General features: G+C 39.0%; 2 protein-coding genes across 2 annotated transcripts; one reads left to right on the top strand and one right to left on the bottom strand.

Annotated features, from left to right (window-relative positions):
- Positions 1–2,922: 2,922 nt before the first annotated feature.
- Positions 2,923–9,767, top strand: tomm7 (translocase of outer mitochondrial membrane 7 homolog (yeast)). Its single transcript, XM_083982744.1, has 3 exons — positions 2,923–3,092; positions 4,482–4,530; positions 9,367–9,767. Exons 1-3 carry the CDS (start codon positions 2,990–2,992, stop codon positions 9,380–9,382), a joined length of 168 nt encoding a protein of 55 aa, XP_083838870.1. The 5' UTR covers positions 2,923–2,989; the 3' UTR covers positions 9,383–9,767.
- A 1,565-nt stretch (positions 9,768–11,332) lies between these two features.
- Positions 11,333–12,584, bottom strand: LOC310993239 (interleukin-6-like; the record flags this gene model as incomplete). The annotated part of the gene is made up of 4 exons (XM_083981553.1): positions 12,392–12,584; positions 11,912–12,004; positions 11,675–11,818; positions 11,333–11,542 (listed from the first exon to the last, which is right to left on the bottom strand). Exons 1-4 carry the CDS (start codon positions 12,563–12,565, stop codon positions 11,333–11,335), a joined length of 621 nt encoding a protein of 206 aa, XP_083837679.1. The 5' UTR covers positions 12,566–12,584.
- Between the last annotated feature and the right edge of the window lie 3,795 nt (positions 12,585–16,379).

A 16,379-nucleotide genomic window follows, 5' to 3' on the forward strand; every position in this document is an offset into this window, starting at 1 on the left:
CTCAACCCAGGGCATCCGGGTCACGGCACCAGTGTGACCGATGTTGTTTGGTTCGGACTTGCCCTAAGTGAGGATCGAACCCGCGGCCTCCCGCACCGCAGGCGACGATGCTAACCGTTTCGCCAAAAGGTTGGCAACCGCTTGACAAATTGGTTAGCAGTTAGTTGATTTTATATTCTGTGTGATGTATTTCATCAAGCACTTAAAGTAGCACTATCGCAAATACAGCAGTAATAGCAATAAAAAAAACTGAAATATGCAATATTATATTATTATATTATTATACAAAATATAGCCAACAAGTTAGTAACTGTGGAGCAAATGCAGACTTCCTTTTTGTTATGAGACAACTCAAAATGTGCAAAAATGCCTCCTGAATGGCACACTATGTAAATAGGACGAGGATGTTTATATCTGATAGCTACGCTGCACCACTGGCCGAACAAAGAATTGGAATTGTGCTACTTTAATTAGTGGCGGTTGGCAACCAACTTGATGGTGCCTTACCGCCACCTACTGGAGGTCCCACACTCCAGTCCAGTAGAGGAAAAAATGGGCCGCGATTAAAACTATTTAATCCGTTTTGTTTTTTTTATTAATCGCATCGCGATTAACGCGTTAACTATGACAGCCCTAATAACATGTGTTTGCAACAGAGAACAATGCTGCTAATTTTGTTCATTTGGTTCTTGTGATATACTGTCATGATCATTTGGAGCTATGACAACCTTTCCTTGCAGTCTTTGGGTAATGGTTAAGGTGAAGCAGCATTGTGCAACTCTTTCTTCTTTGGGAACTTGTCACAATGACCAAACGACTGCCAAAATGCCACTAAATAAAATAATTTATTAAAACAAGAGAAGTTTTAACCCTTGTATTATGTTCACTTTTTGGACCCTTTGGTACTGTTCAGGTGAAATTAACCCAGGACATTGGGAATCAAAGGGAATCTTTTTGGATCCATAAACTGCAGGCTACAAAACCAGGCTTGAATGAAGACTTAGACTTATCTGTTTTTCTGTGAGCTCTGCTTAACCCTTGGATTGGTCCTGGTATGATTTAGTCCATGATTGTATTTATTTATCTCTTTGTTGTTTTGATTTTTGTATCTTATCCAGTAGCCTATCTATTGTTGTCTTATTATTTGAACCCTTTATGCATTTGAAATGTATCTATACTGACCATTGTTTTTTCTTTATTCAGCCTTTACCTGTGGGGTGGGTTATGGCCAAGCCTATCTGAATTATCTGTTTGACTCCCTGATGAAGGTTTGATGCCGAAACGTGTCATAGTCATTTTAAACATGCCGTTGTGACAAGGCCAGATTAGTTAAAGGGATTTTTTCAAACTCATGAGAGTGTCTTGGAGTTTTTCTTTGTTTTCCATGATCCAGGACATTATTGTTGGTTTTAAAGCAATACAGAAATAAAAATGTACCTAAAAAACTCCAACATAATGTCTTTATCTCAATTCCAAACAATAGCTATAGATAACATAGCCCACATGATTAATTAATTAATGTAGACCCATTTATCCTTGAAGGGAAATTATATGGGGTGTCTATGTGTGTAACACAGACCAAGTGGAATGCATGGAACACATTTTTTTTGTAAATAGCGCCGTCAGAGATCTGTAATGTTACATAGCTATGCCACATTGGGTGTTTTTGGTAACTTAAAGCAGAAGTAAGCGATCCGGTCGTTTTGGCTAATGCTGCGTTCCAGGCAGGCTTTTGAAACCGTAAATTACACCTTCAAGTCACAACTTACGACTTTGTAGCGTTCCAGGCAACCCACTCGTGTTTTCCGACCTGTTTTACCTGTGAAAGTCACTGTAACGGCCACTCGTAACTTCTGACCCGTGAACTCGTACCAGATCGAACTGGTACGACTTCACGGGTCGGAAAAACACGAGTTACGGGCTGCCTTGAACGCACCATAACAGTCCTCGTCCCTACGTCACCACATTCACGGCGTCCCTTGGCTGCACACACAGCCCTGCATGCCGTTCTCTCTCCTCATTGGATAAAAACTGTAGGATACGATAAATGTTTTCTCCTCGGCTCAGAGCAGAGCAGAGGGACTGGGAGACCCGTGTTTCAGACCAAACACTCTATGTAGGCCTAAGTGATTGCTGTCGGAAGATATAACTATTTAAGACTTATATTAACACAAATATATCACTTACTTCTGCTTTAAATTGTCATTTGAAAATAAATGGGCTTGACATTTTCTTATGCTCTGTAACACAAATTTGACCTTTTATTTGCATTTCCATAACATAGGCTAAAATTACAAATTTGCTGGTTAGCTAGCCTACTATTAACAATTTTTTAAGACAAGTTTCACGACAAAAAAGGGGAAACACTACAATGCTGAGATTGCCTCATATTTAAGGTTTTAACCAGTTACTGAGAGCTGTGTGCAACCACAATTTTCTTTCCTGAACTACAAATAGCCTTGGCATCTGGATGGACAATTGTCTTAAGCACCATCCAGTGGCGGCTGGTGGTGAAATTAGTTGGGAGGGCTAATAAATAGCCTATATGGTTAACACAGTAGATAAAGGTTAGGTTATATCCAGTCTATGGTTATATCCCATCTGGCACAAAATAGCAACTAACTAGGCTGTCTTGTACAGCAGCTAATGGGGATCTAATAAACAAACACACTGCACTAAGTAGAAGGGTCTAGTCCAAAAAAATCTCTCTCTCTCTCTCTCTCTCTCTCTCTCTCTCTCTCTCTCTCTCTCTCTCTCTCTCTCTCTCACGCACACACACACACACACACACACACACACACACACGACACGACGATATTGCTCAATTACTGTAAAAAAAAAAAAAAAAAAAACTTTTGGTGCAACTATACGTTTCTCCACAAGATGGCGACCGATCCCAGAGCTTGGCAGCTAGGAGCGTTACCGCTTCCTCCTACGTCACTTCCGCCTTCACCTCGTCCTTGGCATCCTCGCCGTCCAGGATAAACACATGGCTAAAATGAACAAAGAGACCAAACAGCGGCTGCAGCAACTTTTCCAATGCGGCCAATTTGTCATCCGATGGGGGTTTATCCCCACCGTGCTGTATCTCGGTCAGTATCCCAACATAACCGGGGGGGCGGAGGGGGTGTCTTGCTAATATTAGCCGGTAGGCTAATGCTAGCTGATTAGCCATGTTCTAGTCCAGACTTTTAGATGAAAAAGCAGTTTTTTTCCAGTTCCAATCTCCATTGACCTCTCTTTAATTGGCTCCACGGCCACCATGTAACGTGTATGGCTCTAATGTGGCTGTAGATTTAAAACCCAGAGGAAATAACGTACGTCATGATGGTCAACAAGTGCAGAAGTGACACTGTGGGTGTCCCTGAGTGTGTTGTTGAGTCAGTGCAGTGGCTACCCCATGATTTGTGATTATTAAAAAATAAAAATCCATAATGCCATAATCATAAGAGAGTAACAGATCTCTTAACTTCTCATTGACCATGATCAAAAAGTCTTCAAAACTGTTATACTGGAGAACAAAGTCCTGGATGTCTGATTTCAAAGTGATCCTCTCAAAAAAAAAGTTAAACTGCGCATGTGCACTTTAAATCAGAGCAATTTTCATAGGGGCACTGATATAGCAGTTTGAAGATGGGGAAGTTGTTCTGTGGAGTTGCTGAATGGGAGTGAAACTTCTCTGACTTCAGCATTTTGGAAACACCAACACTGTCATACTTTCACCACTTATTTAACTTTTCCTTTTCCTTTTGTTTCACAATGAAGTGTGTAAATGATGTCGTAGTTGTCAGTTTTTTTTTTTTCAAATCTAAAAATCTGAATGTTTTTACTCTTTCGCATTATAGCAAAGCAAACACCAGTTTCTTTTTTATTGTCTGTCCAGCACCTCAGGTTCTGAAAGACAGACAGGTGTTGGTCATTGGTCTTTATTTTAGTGCATTTCCATCAAATATTTTTCTAAAGAATCTGTTGCATCATGCTTGACTCAGTTTGTGAGGTAAGAATGATGCTGTCTCATTCCTATATGTGTGTGTGTCTGTGTGTGTTTGGAGGAGGTGGTGAGTCACATGTGCTGGTGCTGCTAACTACGTTGCAGCTGTACACTTACGTCTTACATACTATTCCAACAAAACCGGACCTTCACAATGGATGTCAGAGCAGACTGATGCAACTATGCAGTTTAATCACACAGGGGTGTTCTAATAATCTATGACCCAGTGAAACACAAGGGACTGTCAATGGCAATTAAATAAAATGAAAGTGTTTTGGGAAGAACTTTGGGTATTGAAAATAGTCAGCCCCCTCCCTCCGTTCGTCCCCCACAGCAGCTTGTTTAGCAGTCTTCATCTGTCAGTGACGTGGCACAGTGTGCATTTAGAGAATTACATACTTGGACTAGATTGTGTTTTCATTGGATGATGACATCTCTGGGCTCTGCTCTTAAATGTAAATACTCATTCAGTTCCTCCTCATTGTTCCAGGTTTCAAACGGGGAGCAGATCCAGGAATGCCTGAACCCACAGTCCTAAGGTAAGGAGAGAACGTTGTGAGGTTTGTGCTAAGTGTACTTTGAGTCATGGGATGTCATACTAACTCTTACACAAGTCATTGTAAAACTGGCAGCAAAGAAAAGTACATGTTGTGTGTGTATTAGGGTTGCGGAGAAAAACAAAAAAGTGAATTTCTTTATTTGAGGTTATGAGTTCAGGTAAATTGAAGTCAATATATATAATAATTTGGTAATAAAATGGTTCATATCACAATCTTGCTATGTTATGACTCTTCTCTTTAACTGCTGGGGTAAAACAACAAGATTTTTGGCAAGAACTTTACAATAAACTATATAAATAATCCACAATGTGACAATCTGCTGAGAGCAAAGCTATGTTGGCAAGAAGTTTGAGAAGTTCAGCCATATACATAATATATTAATATGTATGTTTATGACTGAACCAATATAAATGCATATTTAAGCAATATATCACGACAGGCCGTGGTATACGCTCAGTATACCACGGCTAAGGGGCGTTGTTCGGCCCGACGCAAAAGTGATATATTGCTTTTATAAAACGGTTACCAATAATGACAATATGAAAGATTGATACACAATCAATTAGGGGTGGGACGATATGGGTAACTCACGATTCGATACTGTGGCGATATTTGGCCCACGATAATGATAATATCACGATACACGATATCTGCGATATTCGATATATTGCAAGAAATTTCATCAACGATATATCACGATATATGTGAATGAAAAAAAAAACATAAAACGGAAAAAGTCTCATGCATTTATTCCAAAACTTTGTACAATGTACAAATGAATAAACACTGTACAGCTGGAGACGTTAAAGTGCATGAACATTAATAACATGTCTTATGTAAACCAGGACAGTGCTTTATGATACTTAAAAGTCAGTAGCAACTTGTTTTATGTAATTTTCCATTCATGGTATTTAAAAATCATTTTCTGTAACATTATAAGACAGCGCCGCCCCCATTTTATACAAGTGCAAGTTACAACAACATATTTCAATTGGATTTAGGTCTGAAACATGATTTATTATTTGAAAAAAAAATTTAATTTTTTTTTTTTTTTTTAAATCGATATTTAAATATTGAATATCGATATCGTATCGCGGTATAACGTATCGCGATATATTGCCATATCGATATTTTTGCCCACCCCTACAATCAATTTCATGTAGTTTTATTCAACCAGAAATACATATTATTCAATAAAATAGCCTCACTGTGAAAAGAATAGCTAGTTAGCTCTGCATCTCGTCTTTTCCTCCGCTTTTTTTTCAGGTGAAAGTCACTGCTCAATCCCCTCTACCACTGTTAACCCTCCCCGCAGGTGAAAGTTCACCTTAAACATGTGAATTCAACTACTTTAGTCCATTTTTTTACATCGTAAAAACAACAACTGTCTTTTGCTACGGACTGCAACAGTCCGTTGTCATTAGGGGTGGTGAAAAAAATCGATAATCGATTAATCGCGATTATTAAATGACCGATTATGAATCGATTATTAATTTTCCAAAAATCGATTATTTATATTTTTCAAAAAAAAAAAAAATTCAATTTTTTTTTTTTTTTTTTTTTTTTAATATTTTTCAAATTGTAATACAAAGGCGAGTCCTCCTGTTACTGGATGTCATACAGGATTTAACCACAAGGTGGAGCGGTCTGTCTGTCATAACAAGAGGCTGTGTAACTGAGCCAGCAAGCAAGTGTGTAGATGCTAACAAGGTGCTAACAAGGTGCTAACGGTGCCGGAGCGAGACAAAGATTGATACAATTGAGGGGCGACAGCTTTTGATGTCGCCGCCAGCGCGGTCACGTGGTTCATGTTCCAAACTAGGCTGCCGCTGTCATGTTTTTCTATGGGACAGACAGCAGTGAGCTTGCTTTTGAAGCATAAAGTCCGCTAGCTTAATGCTAACGTTGTATAATGTAAAACACCATAGACGGGCTAACAGAAATTAGCATTGCTACAACCATAGCAGTAAAGCTGCTAAAACTGTTTTAATTCTGGCTTTAGCGCTGTTAACACGTCACAACATGTGGACCAGCTGGTCTTCCCCCATAAGAATCTGGTTGCTCCAGAGCAATGATTTGATCACTGAAGTTGAAGTTACACATCATGCTCTGTTTTTATAACAGTAGGCTAAAGTAAAATGTGTGCAAGCTGGTTGTTCCAGAGCAATATTATTTGATCACTAGTTACGTGTGTTGTGTTGTGTTTTTATAACTGTGTACATTATCTAAAGCCTACAGTAAAATATGTGTTGCATCTGTCTTTCAAAAAAATAGACTTACTAATTTAAATCTCCTTTGTGACACTTCCAAAAATACAAAGGGTCCATGATCAGTTAAAGTAACTTATTGTAACAAAAAATCCAAGAATCAAAAAATGAGCCAACAAGCAATCAACGCACAAAGAGAAAATTAATCTGTGGTTTTCAATAAATAAAAATAGGCTAATAATAATTCAGCAACTGACTGATAATAATCATAACAATAATCATTAATAATCGAAAATCGAATCGATAATCGTTAATAATCGAAAATCGGTCTGTAATCGAATCGAGACTTCAATAATCGTAATCGAATCGAATCGGGAAATTGGGCCAATTAACCACCCCTAGTTGTCATGGATTCATGACAACAACTTCCATTCATACCAGTCATACGTGAATGACGCGGAGTGATAGCCTATGCTGTGATAAGGCTTTAGAATAGTAGCCGTGTATGCTCATTATACCACGGTTATAACAACCAATCTGATTGCCGGATTTCACCTTTCCGTTTTATAAATATGTGGCTGTGTGCTAAATAGCTCCAGTGTTGGCTCAGCTGCAACCTGATGTTAACCATTATCAAGTCTTAATTACAGAGTTCTTCACCACTGCAGAGAGATAAGATTTCAGGACCCAGCTAAAATGTTCACCTCCCCTGTCCTACTTGAATCTGCAGAGGTAGTTTAGTAGTTTGTTTCTGTCATATGCCAAAACCCAACCAACAGTCAAACAATCATCATCAATCTTCCTTCAATCAAACTTGAGAGTCCATAGTCTTTTTTTTTAATATATATATATATTTTTGGGCTTTTTCGCCTTTAATGGAAAGCACAGTTGAGAGAGAGACAGGACAGGCAGAGAGGGGGGGGTGACATGCAGAAAAGGGTCGCTTGATGCAGGATTCAAACTGGGACCACCTGCATTGAGGACTGTAGCCTCAACACATGAGGCGGCTGCCTGCTTTACCAACTGAGCAAAACATAGTTATGGCATATGCTGAAAAGGAATAGGCTGAAGCTATCGATATTATACATGCCTACTCTTTAATTCTGCTCATGTATTAGGCAAGGCAAGGCAATTTTATTTGTATAGCACGTTTTTACAAACAGTTTGTCTCCAGGGGCTTTACATGGCATCATAACAACATCCTCTGCCCTTAGACCCTTACATCGACTGAGGAAAAACTCCATAGAAAACCCTTTTAACAGGGAAAAATCGGAGAAACCTCGGGAGGGGGGATCCCTCACCCAGGACGGGAAGATGTGCAATTATAATTATTAAGCCTTAACCAATTATATTTCAATGGTGCCAACTGCCAAGTCAACCAAAAACAAGAATGATGCCAAACTGCTTATCAAAGTCAAAAAATAAATATCATAATAACCCCATAATCTTTATTTTATTTTATTATTATTTTTAAACCCATTGAAATCCCTCTAATCTTTCAAACAATGACATATTCAAAAACATTTACAAATTACTGTCCAGGTATAGGAATACCCTAAATTAATAGAAATAAATAAATGACTAACTCAACTAACTTTGTGTTTTTGTGTATGTCGTTCAAGAGGCCGTCACACAGCTCAAATCCAGCTTCACTAATGTTCACAGTCCGAATAGCAAAGCATTAACCTCGTAGTGATACCAACATCCTCAAAGACTGGAAGTCCAGTTATATTCATACTGTGGGCAGAGAGTCGACGGCTATGTGGGGGTTGTCCCCTTTGTGAGGGTTCATTATAGTGTGGTTAGTGACTTTACTAACAAAGCCCTTGCATGACAGTCCCTTACACATGCAAATTGATCCACATTAACAGACATTTTGTGTGCGTCATTTAAGTCCACTGAACAACTCGTAAGTACAGTTATTACGAAAGAGGAGTAATATAAAAACCCGGCTGAACTGACTGTGATTCAAAACGCGGGTGTGGTGCTTATTAGTGAAAAAGTAGGGCACGCTAGTCAAAACTAGTTTGAGAAAAACTCGGAAGCGCTCCATCAGACGGGACACGAATGTCCAAGTGATGGATTTTCTTTACACAGAAAATCAAACGCTTGAGCTAAATGCTATGTTTTAAATGTCTGAATAACACAAGATTAGAAATAGTTAAAACAGACGACATAACATACAAAACCATCTCTGAATGTAACTCTATATCAATTGAACATCCTGCCCTGCCTCAGTAGTCATGACCACAGATTACTTCTGCTTAAACATAACTATTGTCAGTAGCTATTGTATTGTCAACAGCCTCATCAAGTAGAGTCTTAACACTGATGTTTAACAGTCAGAGATTGTGTCATAAAACTGGTTATTTACACATTTGATCTGGATCAGTAATGATTTCTTTTGCAGGAACACTATTAATTTAGAAATAAGTATTTTTTTCCCTAAACACCTTATTTTGTGTGTGTGATGTACACCACATTAAACCCCTTGAGGTGTACTGTTTTGTGGGATTTCTCTGGTTTCTCTCGTTAAATAAACTTCTCAAGACGTCTTGGTTGTCCTCAGGAGTGGACTTGAACTTTTTATTTTATTCCTTTTGTCTAGTTTGCTATGGGGCTGAGGAGCGTCTCCACGTAGCCAGTCCCCCCTCCTCTTCAAGACCATGTGACCCACCCGTCTGTTGGATGGCCTGGAAATGGACATTATTTTTCACCTTCCTCTTTGCACATCATACTATCCAATGTCTGAGAAGCAATGAATAGATGTCATTTGTGGTCATATTGTGTATGGCATACAGTCAATGTATGGATAGTGTTGGCAACAATGAAGACATGTGGATCAACAAACTGGAAACAAGACCAACTCCCTGAAAATACGTTGTGCCGACTATCAGATTTTCTTTATGAATGTGTCACACTGATGTTTAGACAGACCATTTGTTCCATATTGTCCTCTTCTTATTTGTAATTTAAAATATCAGAAAATAAATCCTCAACAAAATGTCACTTTTGGGTCGTGGTTAATCTTGAAAAAAAATACAATTGTGAAACTTATCAATGCAAATAATTTATTCTTTCAAGTCACCCCATGATATCTATCACTACTCTCACTAAGAAATTAGGGATATTCGGCTGTCCGATGAAATTTCTGAACGCACCTAAAATGCACCATAACCTTTACAGGTGAACTTAATTTGACCTTCTCTAAACTTTTGAATGCACATGTCCAACTGTTCAATGTTTCAGTATAACATAACATGCTGTTCCCTAACAAGGGGATTAACCACAAAAATCACCACAAGTGTCTGATCCATGAATCGACCACTAAATGGGATGTTACCAGGGAAGTGTCCACTGAGCTCAGAGTGTCATCAGCTGGTTGAACAGAGAGACTGGAAGAGTCACAGAAAGGCTGACGTGGACGTTCTTCAACCACCTAATTTATTGAGATATTGACTTTTTTTTTTTTTTTTTGCATTATACCCACTACCGTTGTTAGCTTTTGTTTCAATAAATAGTTTGAGATGAAGAAACATTCCATACTTCTACTTAAATGCCCTACTTACATTATATCATATCACTGTAGCAGAAACTTCTTACATTTTCAATGCATTTCCTCCGAAAGTCTAATATCCCTAACTTTTTGTGAGTAGTGTATGTTCAAAACAACTTATTATATTGTAATGGTGTGAGCAGTTCGAGTGTAACGCTAAAACAAATACTAATAGTTCACAGTGATATAAATAAAAAATAAGTAAAACAGAATATAAGAGAACAGAATAAACTTTATTCATCCCCAAAGGGAAATTCAGTTGTCAAGTAGCTCATCATAGAAACAGAAAAAACAGCCACACTTCCATTCATCCACAACAGCACAAACCAACACAAAGACATAATGTAAAATAAGTTATAATAAGTGCACAATAATTTATTTTAATTAATTACAAAACAAATAATACTAACAGCAGTTAAGTCAATTGTCATAATCCAGAAATTAATCAATATCATTCTATCAAGAACAAGTTATATCTTCATCTAATACGCACAATGATAGATTTTCCTATATGACCAATAAATAACTTTGCATGGTATAAATAGATTAAATAAACACAGTAGTGGTCAATTTAAAGCAGAAGTAAGCGGAATATTTGTGTTAATATAAGTCTTAAATAGTTATATCTTCTGACAGCAATCACTTATATAGAGTGTTTGGTCTGAAACACGGGTCTGTCAGTCACTCTGCTCTGCTGTAAGCCGAGGAGAAAACTTATATTTTATTTCCTTGTATCCTACAAGCTTTATCCAATGAGGAGAGAGAACGGCATGAAGGGCTGTGTGTGCAGCCAAGGGATGCACGTGAATGTGGTGACGTAGGGATGAGGACCAATAGATCCATGACGAGGGCGGGGGCTGCTAACTCCATCGGCTGACAAGAAGTCAGAAAAACGACCGGATCGCTTACTTCTGCTTTAAGTTATCAGGCATATTAAACATACACAGAGCGGATTGCTTTAGAAGCCCCTCTAAGAGGAGTGACTGTTAACAGCATCTAGTTTATCTGAGGCAATGCTTCACAACTGTCTATTACCGTCAGCTTTGTAATATTTAGGCTTCTCTATCAGACGAACTGTCCTTTTGCCATCGCAAAGGAAGTTGTGGAGCTGCCGCAGAATGGCGAGTGTGGTCATCCTTCTGTGGAAGGCATCGGTGTTGTTAAAGCACTGCAGCAGCTGCTCTTCCTCGACGCTGGTCAGCACTCTGACTCTGCCAGGTTTCCCCATCTGAAGGGCAGAAAACAGTGGGAAGATATGAGTTAGCTATGTGGCATTGGTTATATACTTCATGTAACATGAGAGGAGAGATTCAAAGAAAAAAAAACCTAAAAGCAGTAAGAGCCCAGACAGCAGACTCACCTCTTCTTTGATCTTACTGATCAGACCTCTGCTGCTGACTCTAACTTCTGAGAAGCTTGTTCTGTTGGGGTGCTCCTTCTCCATATGCTTTAAAAGAACCAAGAAGGTTTCAAGGCCCTCAGCCATCCAGCGAAGACAAACCTCCTGAAGAGAGGAGAAAAGATCAGCCTGTGTTCAAATGAACCTCATCATCACCATCATCAGTGTAACTGGTTTCAAGAGGAGGAGACCTGCTACCTTTTTGGAGCTTGTGCACTTTGCAGGAAGAGAGGAGATTTTGTATCTGTCCAGAGAAAAAGCTGTTTCCTGGAATCCATCTGCTTCACCTAACTTTGAGAAATAAATGTAACAGTTGATAAAAAAACATCAGTCATTTCCAGGGCTGTTGTATAGGGGAGAAAGGTGATGATAATTCTAGGGGCCCAGCGCCCAGCAGGGCCCACAAAAAAACCCAGTAGTCTAATCTTTGTATGACTGATTTATTCTGCATAAGACCCTGACTAATACTCATAGTAATGCTGCATTAGCATCAAAACAAAGCAGGCTAAATAATAAATGATAATACATATGAAAAAAGGTGGAAAAATCAGGGGTAGGGGCCCACTTTAGTATTCTTTCAGGGGGCCCAGAATTCCTACCAACGGCCCTGGTCATTTCCACAATTTCAAAAATATCGGTACAATAGTCCAGATAAATCCCTGGAGGATAAATACTTACCTCTTTCATGAGTCCTTCTATTCGACTAACGATCGAGACCCAAAACTCGGAGTTGCTCAGCAGAGGGGGAGTGGATGTCTGCTCCTCCTCACCTGAGGTGTCACCTGCCGGGCTGTCGGTGGGCTCAATTTCAACTGGAGCTCCAAGAGTGCTCACCAGCAGAGCTGCCAGCATCAGTGCAGAGAGCAAGCGGGCGTCTGTGCAGAGAGGGATAGAATGAATGACTGAATGAACAGAAAGAGGAAGAAACTCAGGAAACGTGCGCACCACAGGCTGCAAATCACTTACTGAGTACAGAGGGCATGTTGCGCTGCTTGGAACCACTTGTTGAGTTTCCACTGATGCCGAAGGCTCTTTGTGCCAGAAGGAGTTGCCTCAGCTCAGCGAAGGGCCGTCATTTTATATTCTACAGGTTGGAGGGATTTCCCAATTTGCTCGTATGCGTCAAGCATCCGGTTTAATATGTATGTGGTTATGGTGATTTTGGTGAAGATGGGGATTGACATGTATATATTCAAATAGTGAGATCAGAAATGTAAGATCATGTAATCCCTGCTTTTATTATTCTAAATTGAATGATTAAGTAATAAATTAGTAATTATTTCGATAATTCTAACAATAACAAAATTTCTCACTGACACTCATACTGAGTCGGCAATCAAATAATTCTGAAAAGTCAAGCAACTTAAAGGGAAAATCCGCACAAAACCATGCATTTGCATGCATGGCAATATGTATGATGGTAAAATTGGTATCGAATGGGGAGGGACAAAAATTTTATTTTACTAACAAATTGGGGGATTTGATTCCTATCCCAGTCCTCAAGCCTTTCTTCCTCATTAAGCCATCTCTGGTGTGTTCAGCCTCATTGATATTAAACTGTCATACAGGCAGGCATATCATGCAGACAATATATATGATATTATTAATTTAATTAATAATTTAAACCATTGTTTGTATAATTGTTGCATGTTTTTCTCTTGTTTCTTCCCATGTTCTTCCTCTTCCAGTATTAATTATATTCTCATGTAAGAATTGATTGATAGGGGCGGTGCGTGGCGCAGTGGGTAGAGCGGCCGCCCCATGTAGAGGCTACAGTCCTCACCGCAGGTGGCCCCGGTTCGAATCCCGCGTCGGGCAGCCCTTTCCTGCATGTCATTCCCCCTCTCTCTGCCTCCCCATTTCCTGTCTATCTATACTGTCATCACTATCAAAAAAAAAGAAAAAAAAAAAAGAATTGATTGATAGAATTAATCAAATAATTACATAGTTGTTTTATAATCTTGATCACGCAGCCCAGAAGATCATGGCTGAATTATAAATTATTTGAATATGTTAGTCAGTAATATGGTGGGTAGTAACGCGCTACATTTACTCCGTTACATTTACTTGAGTAACTTTTTGGATAAATTGTACTTCTAAGAGTAGTTTCAATGCAGCATAGGCTACTTGTTACTTTTACTTGAGTACTATATTTCTTAAGAAGAAGCGGTACTTTTACTCCGTTACATTGAGCTTCATTCCGGTCGCTACTCGCTACTTTTTCTTATAGATCTAACGTGAAAATTGTTTTGTTTTAATGAGATACTTCCGAGCCTCTGTCACATGACTGCCTTTCACCCATCAGATGTAGCCACTCACGACGTTTGCCTCCGTGTAACCAATCAGACAGAGCCAGGCAGTCACATGACCGCACACAAAATCTCCGCGGTAAACAGGACGGCCACTCTGCCTCAAATTTGAGAAACTGCGGCTAGTAAATGATTAGGATGACGCCAGCCCTGGTATGTCGTGGATAATGTCCGTCAAGGCAAATATATTCAATATAAACTGTCTTTGGTGAAGGTTCTCAGTCATCCAGGTCATCTTATTTTTCTTCCTCCCCAGGAAGTTTAAACCCCATACACACCTGGAGACATGTGACTCCTAGTCACATGACCACCCCTCCAGTTTCGGGGTGTGGTCATGTGACTTGAGTCTCGGGGGTGTGGTCATGTGACTTTGGTTTCACTAGAAACCAATCATAGGACCACCCACTCTGGGTTTAAATACCTGGTTCTGGCATTAGTCTCAGACAGTTCATAGACCTATGTAAGTTATTGTGGCTGAATTTGTCCTAATTTATGTTACTTTGTAAAAAAAAAAAAAAAAAAAAAAAAGTCATTTAGCCTATTGTCTTAGTTGTTAAATGTTGTTCTTTGGCAATATCTGATTTTTTTTTATTGCTATTATATTTCTGTGTATTTGATTAGGCCTACATTTACGCACTGATCATTAAACAAACAAATCAGAGGTTACTCAGCAGTTAGGCTACTCAGTACTTGAGTAGCTTTTTCACCAAGTACTTTCTACTCTTACTCAAGTAAATATTTGAATGGCTACTTTTTACTTTTACTTGAGTAATATTATTCTTAAGTAACTATACTCTTACTTACAATTTTTGGCTACTCTACCCACCTCTGGTAATATAATTATCTAATGTAATAGCCTATCCTAATTGGCTATCAGTCTGATGAAGATGATGGTCTGGGTTTGAATGGCACAAGTTAGAAATGGTGTCAAATATCAAGCATTTAAATGTAATGCCTTCTTCTTCGCAGGGGAAAGTAATGAACTTTCTCTTCTATTATAGACAGGAAGCTACTATTCACATACATTTTGGTATTTTATTTGTATTTATTTATTTTACATATATTGCATAATTCAATATTAAACCAGTGGCTCCCACCCATTTTGGATTAAGGCCACTTACAAAAGAGTAGTATGAGTTAGTAGTTAGTAATAATTACTAACAGTCACACTATAGTCAAATGATCAGGTATTTCACAACAGAGGCAAAAAACATCAAAATGTAAATTCTTCTCTGCCATTTATTACATCATGGCCCCTTACATTCATCCTGTGACCCTCGAAGGGAGGCATCACCCTGTACCTTCAGAAGGAGGCTTTTTAAATGCCCTCACCTCAGTAAGCTTCCTAGCTATAGCATCCTACCTTGTGTGCACATTAATGCTTCACCCACATGATTTAATTTAATAATACCGACAGGTCTGTACGTTGGGCTCGAACGGCTTCCTGGTTGGAGGGTCAGTCAGACGTGTCTGGACGATCCGTCTAGTGGGCCCTGATCTCCTCATGCCTATACGTCAGCAGTAAACTCCAGTATGTTTCTCCTGCACAACATGTAGGAGCCGAGTCGAGGGCCACAAGCTCATGGTGAGTCCAGTTTTACAGAATAAAGAGGGTTCATGTTTCATTTTCTGCTGTTGTTTTAGCAGAAGTTCTAATATTAAGTGCTCAAAGTCTGTGATCAGCTCAGATGGAGAATTTATAAAAGGTGTTATTTAAGTGAGATTTCCATGTCCCATCTCAGATAAGTGCTGTGTCAAACCCTGTGAAAGTATCAAAGCGCTAAATCCATGGATAAATGCATACAGCCTATATTCAGATACTGAGCCTTAAAACAAACAATTAGGACTTCTGTAAAACCGTGATGTTACAACCCAAACCTAACAAACCTGAAATCAGCAATAGTTTTATGCCTCCAATGATCTTTTCAGCTTCTCGTGGTTTTATCACTATTCTTCTATTTATGATTTTTTTTTTTTTTTTTTTTTTAAGTATATTTTTTTGGCCTTTTTACCTTTATTTGATGGCACAGTGAGATAGACAGGAAAGGGGGAAGCAGAGAGAGGGGGAATGACATGCAGGAAATGTCTGCCCAATGCGGAATTCGAACCGGGGACGCCTGCGTTGAGGACTGTAGCCTCTACATGGGGCGGCCGCTCTAACCACTGCGCCACGCACCGCCCCATGATTTTTATTTTTTAAATTAGACATTACATAAACACTCAAAATGTAAGCTGGTAGGTGTGATTAAACAAACAAATTCAAAGGAAGCCAGACAAAATCACAACAAACCATTTAATCATTAAAAGAAGAACAATATGGACTAGGAGTTAATCAATGACAATATAAAGTGCTGGGT

Source organism: Trachurus trachurus, assembly GCF_905171665.1.
Source record: "Trachurus trachurus genome assembly, chromosome: 11".
NCBI classification, from domain to species: Eukaryota; Metazoa; Chordata; class Actinopteri; order Carangiformes; family Carangidae; genus Trachurus; species Trachurus trachurus.

What these genes read in the sequence shown, in the direction of transcription:
- tomm7 (XM_083982744.1), top strand. Translation starts at nt 2,990, where the DNA reads ATGGCTAAAATGAACAAAGAGACCAAACAGCGGCTGCAGCAACTTTTC. An exon ending in CCCCACCGTGCTGTATCTCG is followed by an intron (nt 3,093 to 4,481) that starts GTCAGTATCCCA and finishes TCATTGTTCCAG; the next exon opens with GTTTCAAACGGGGAGCAGAT.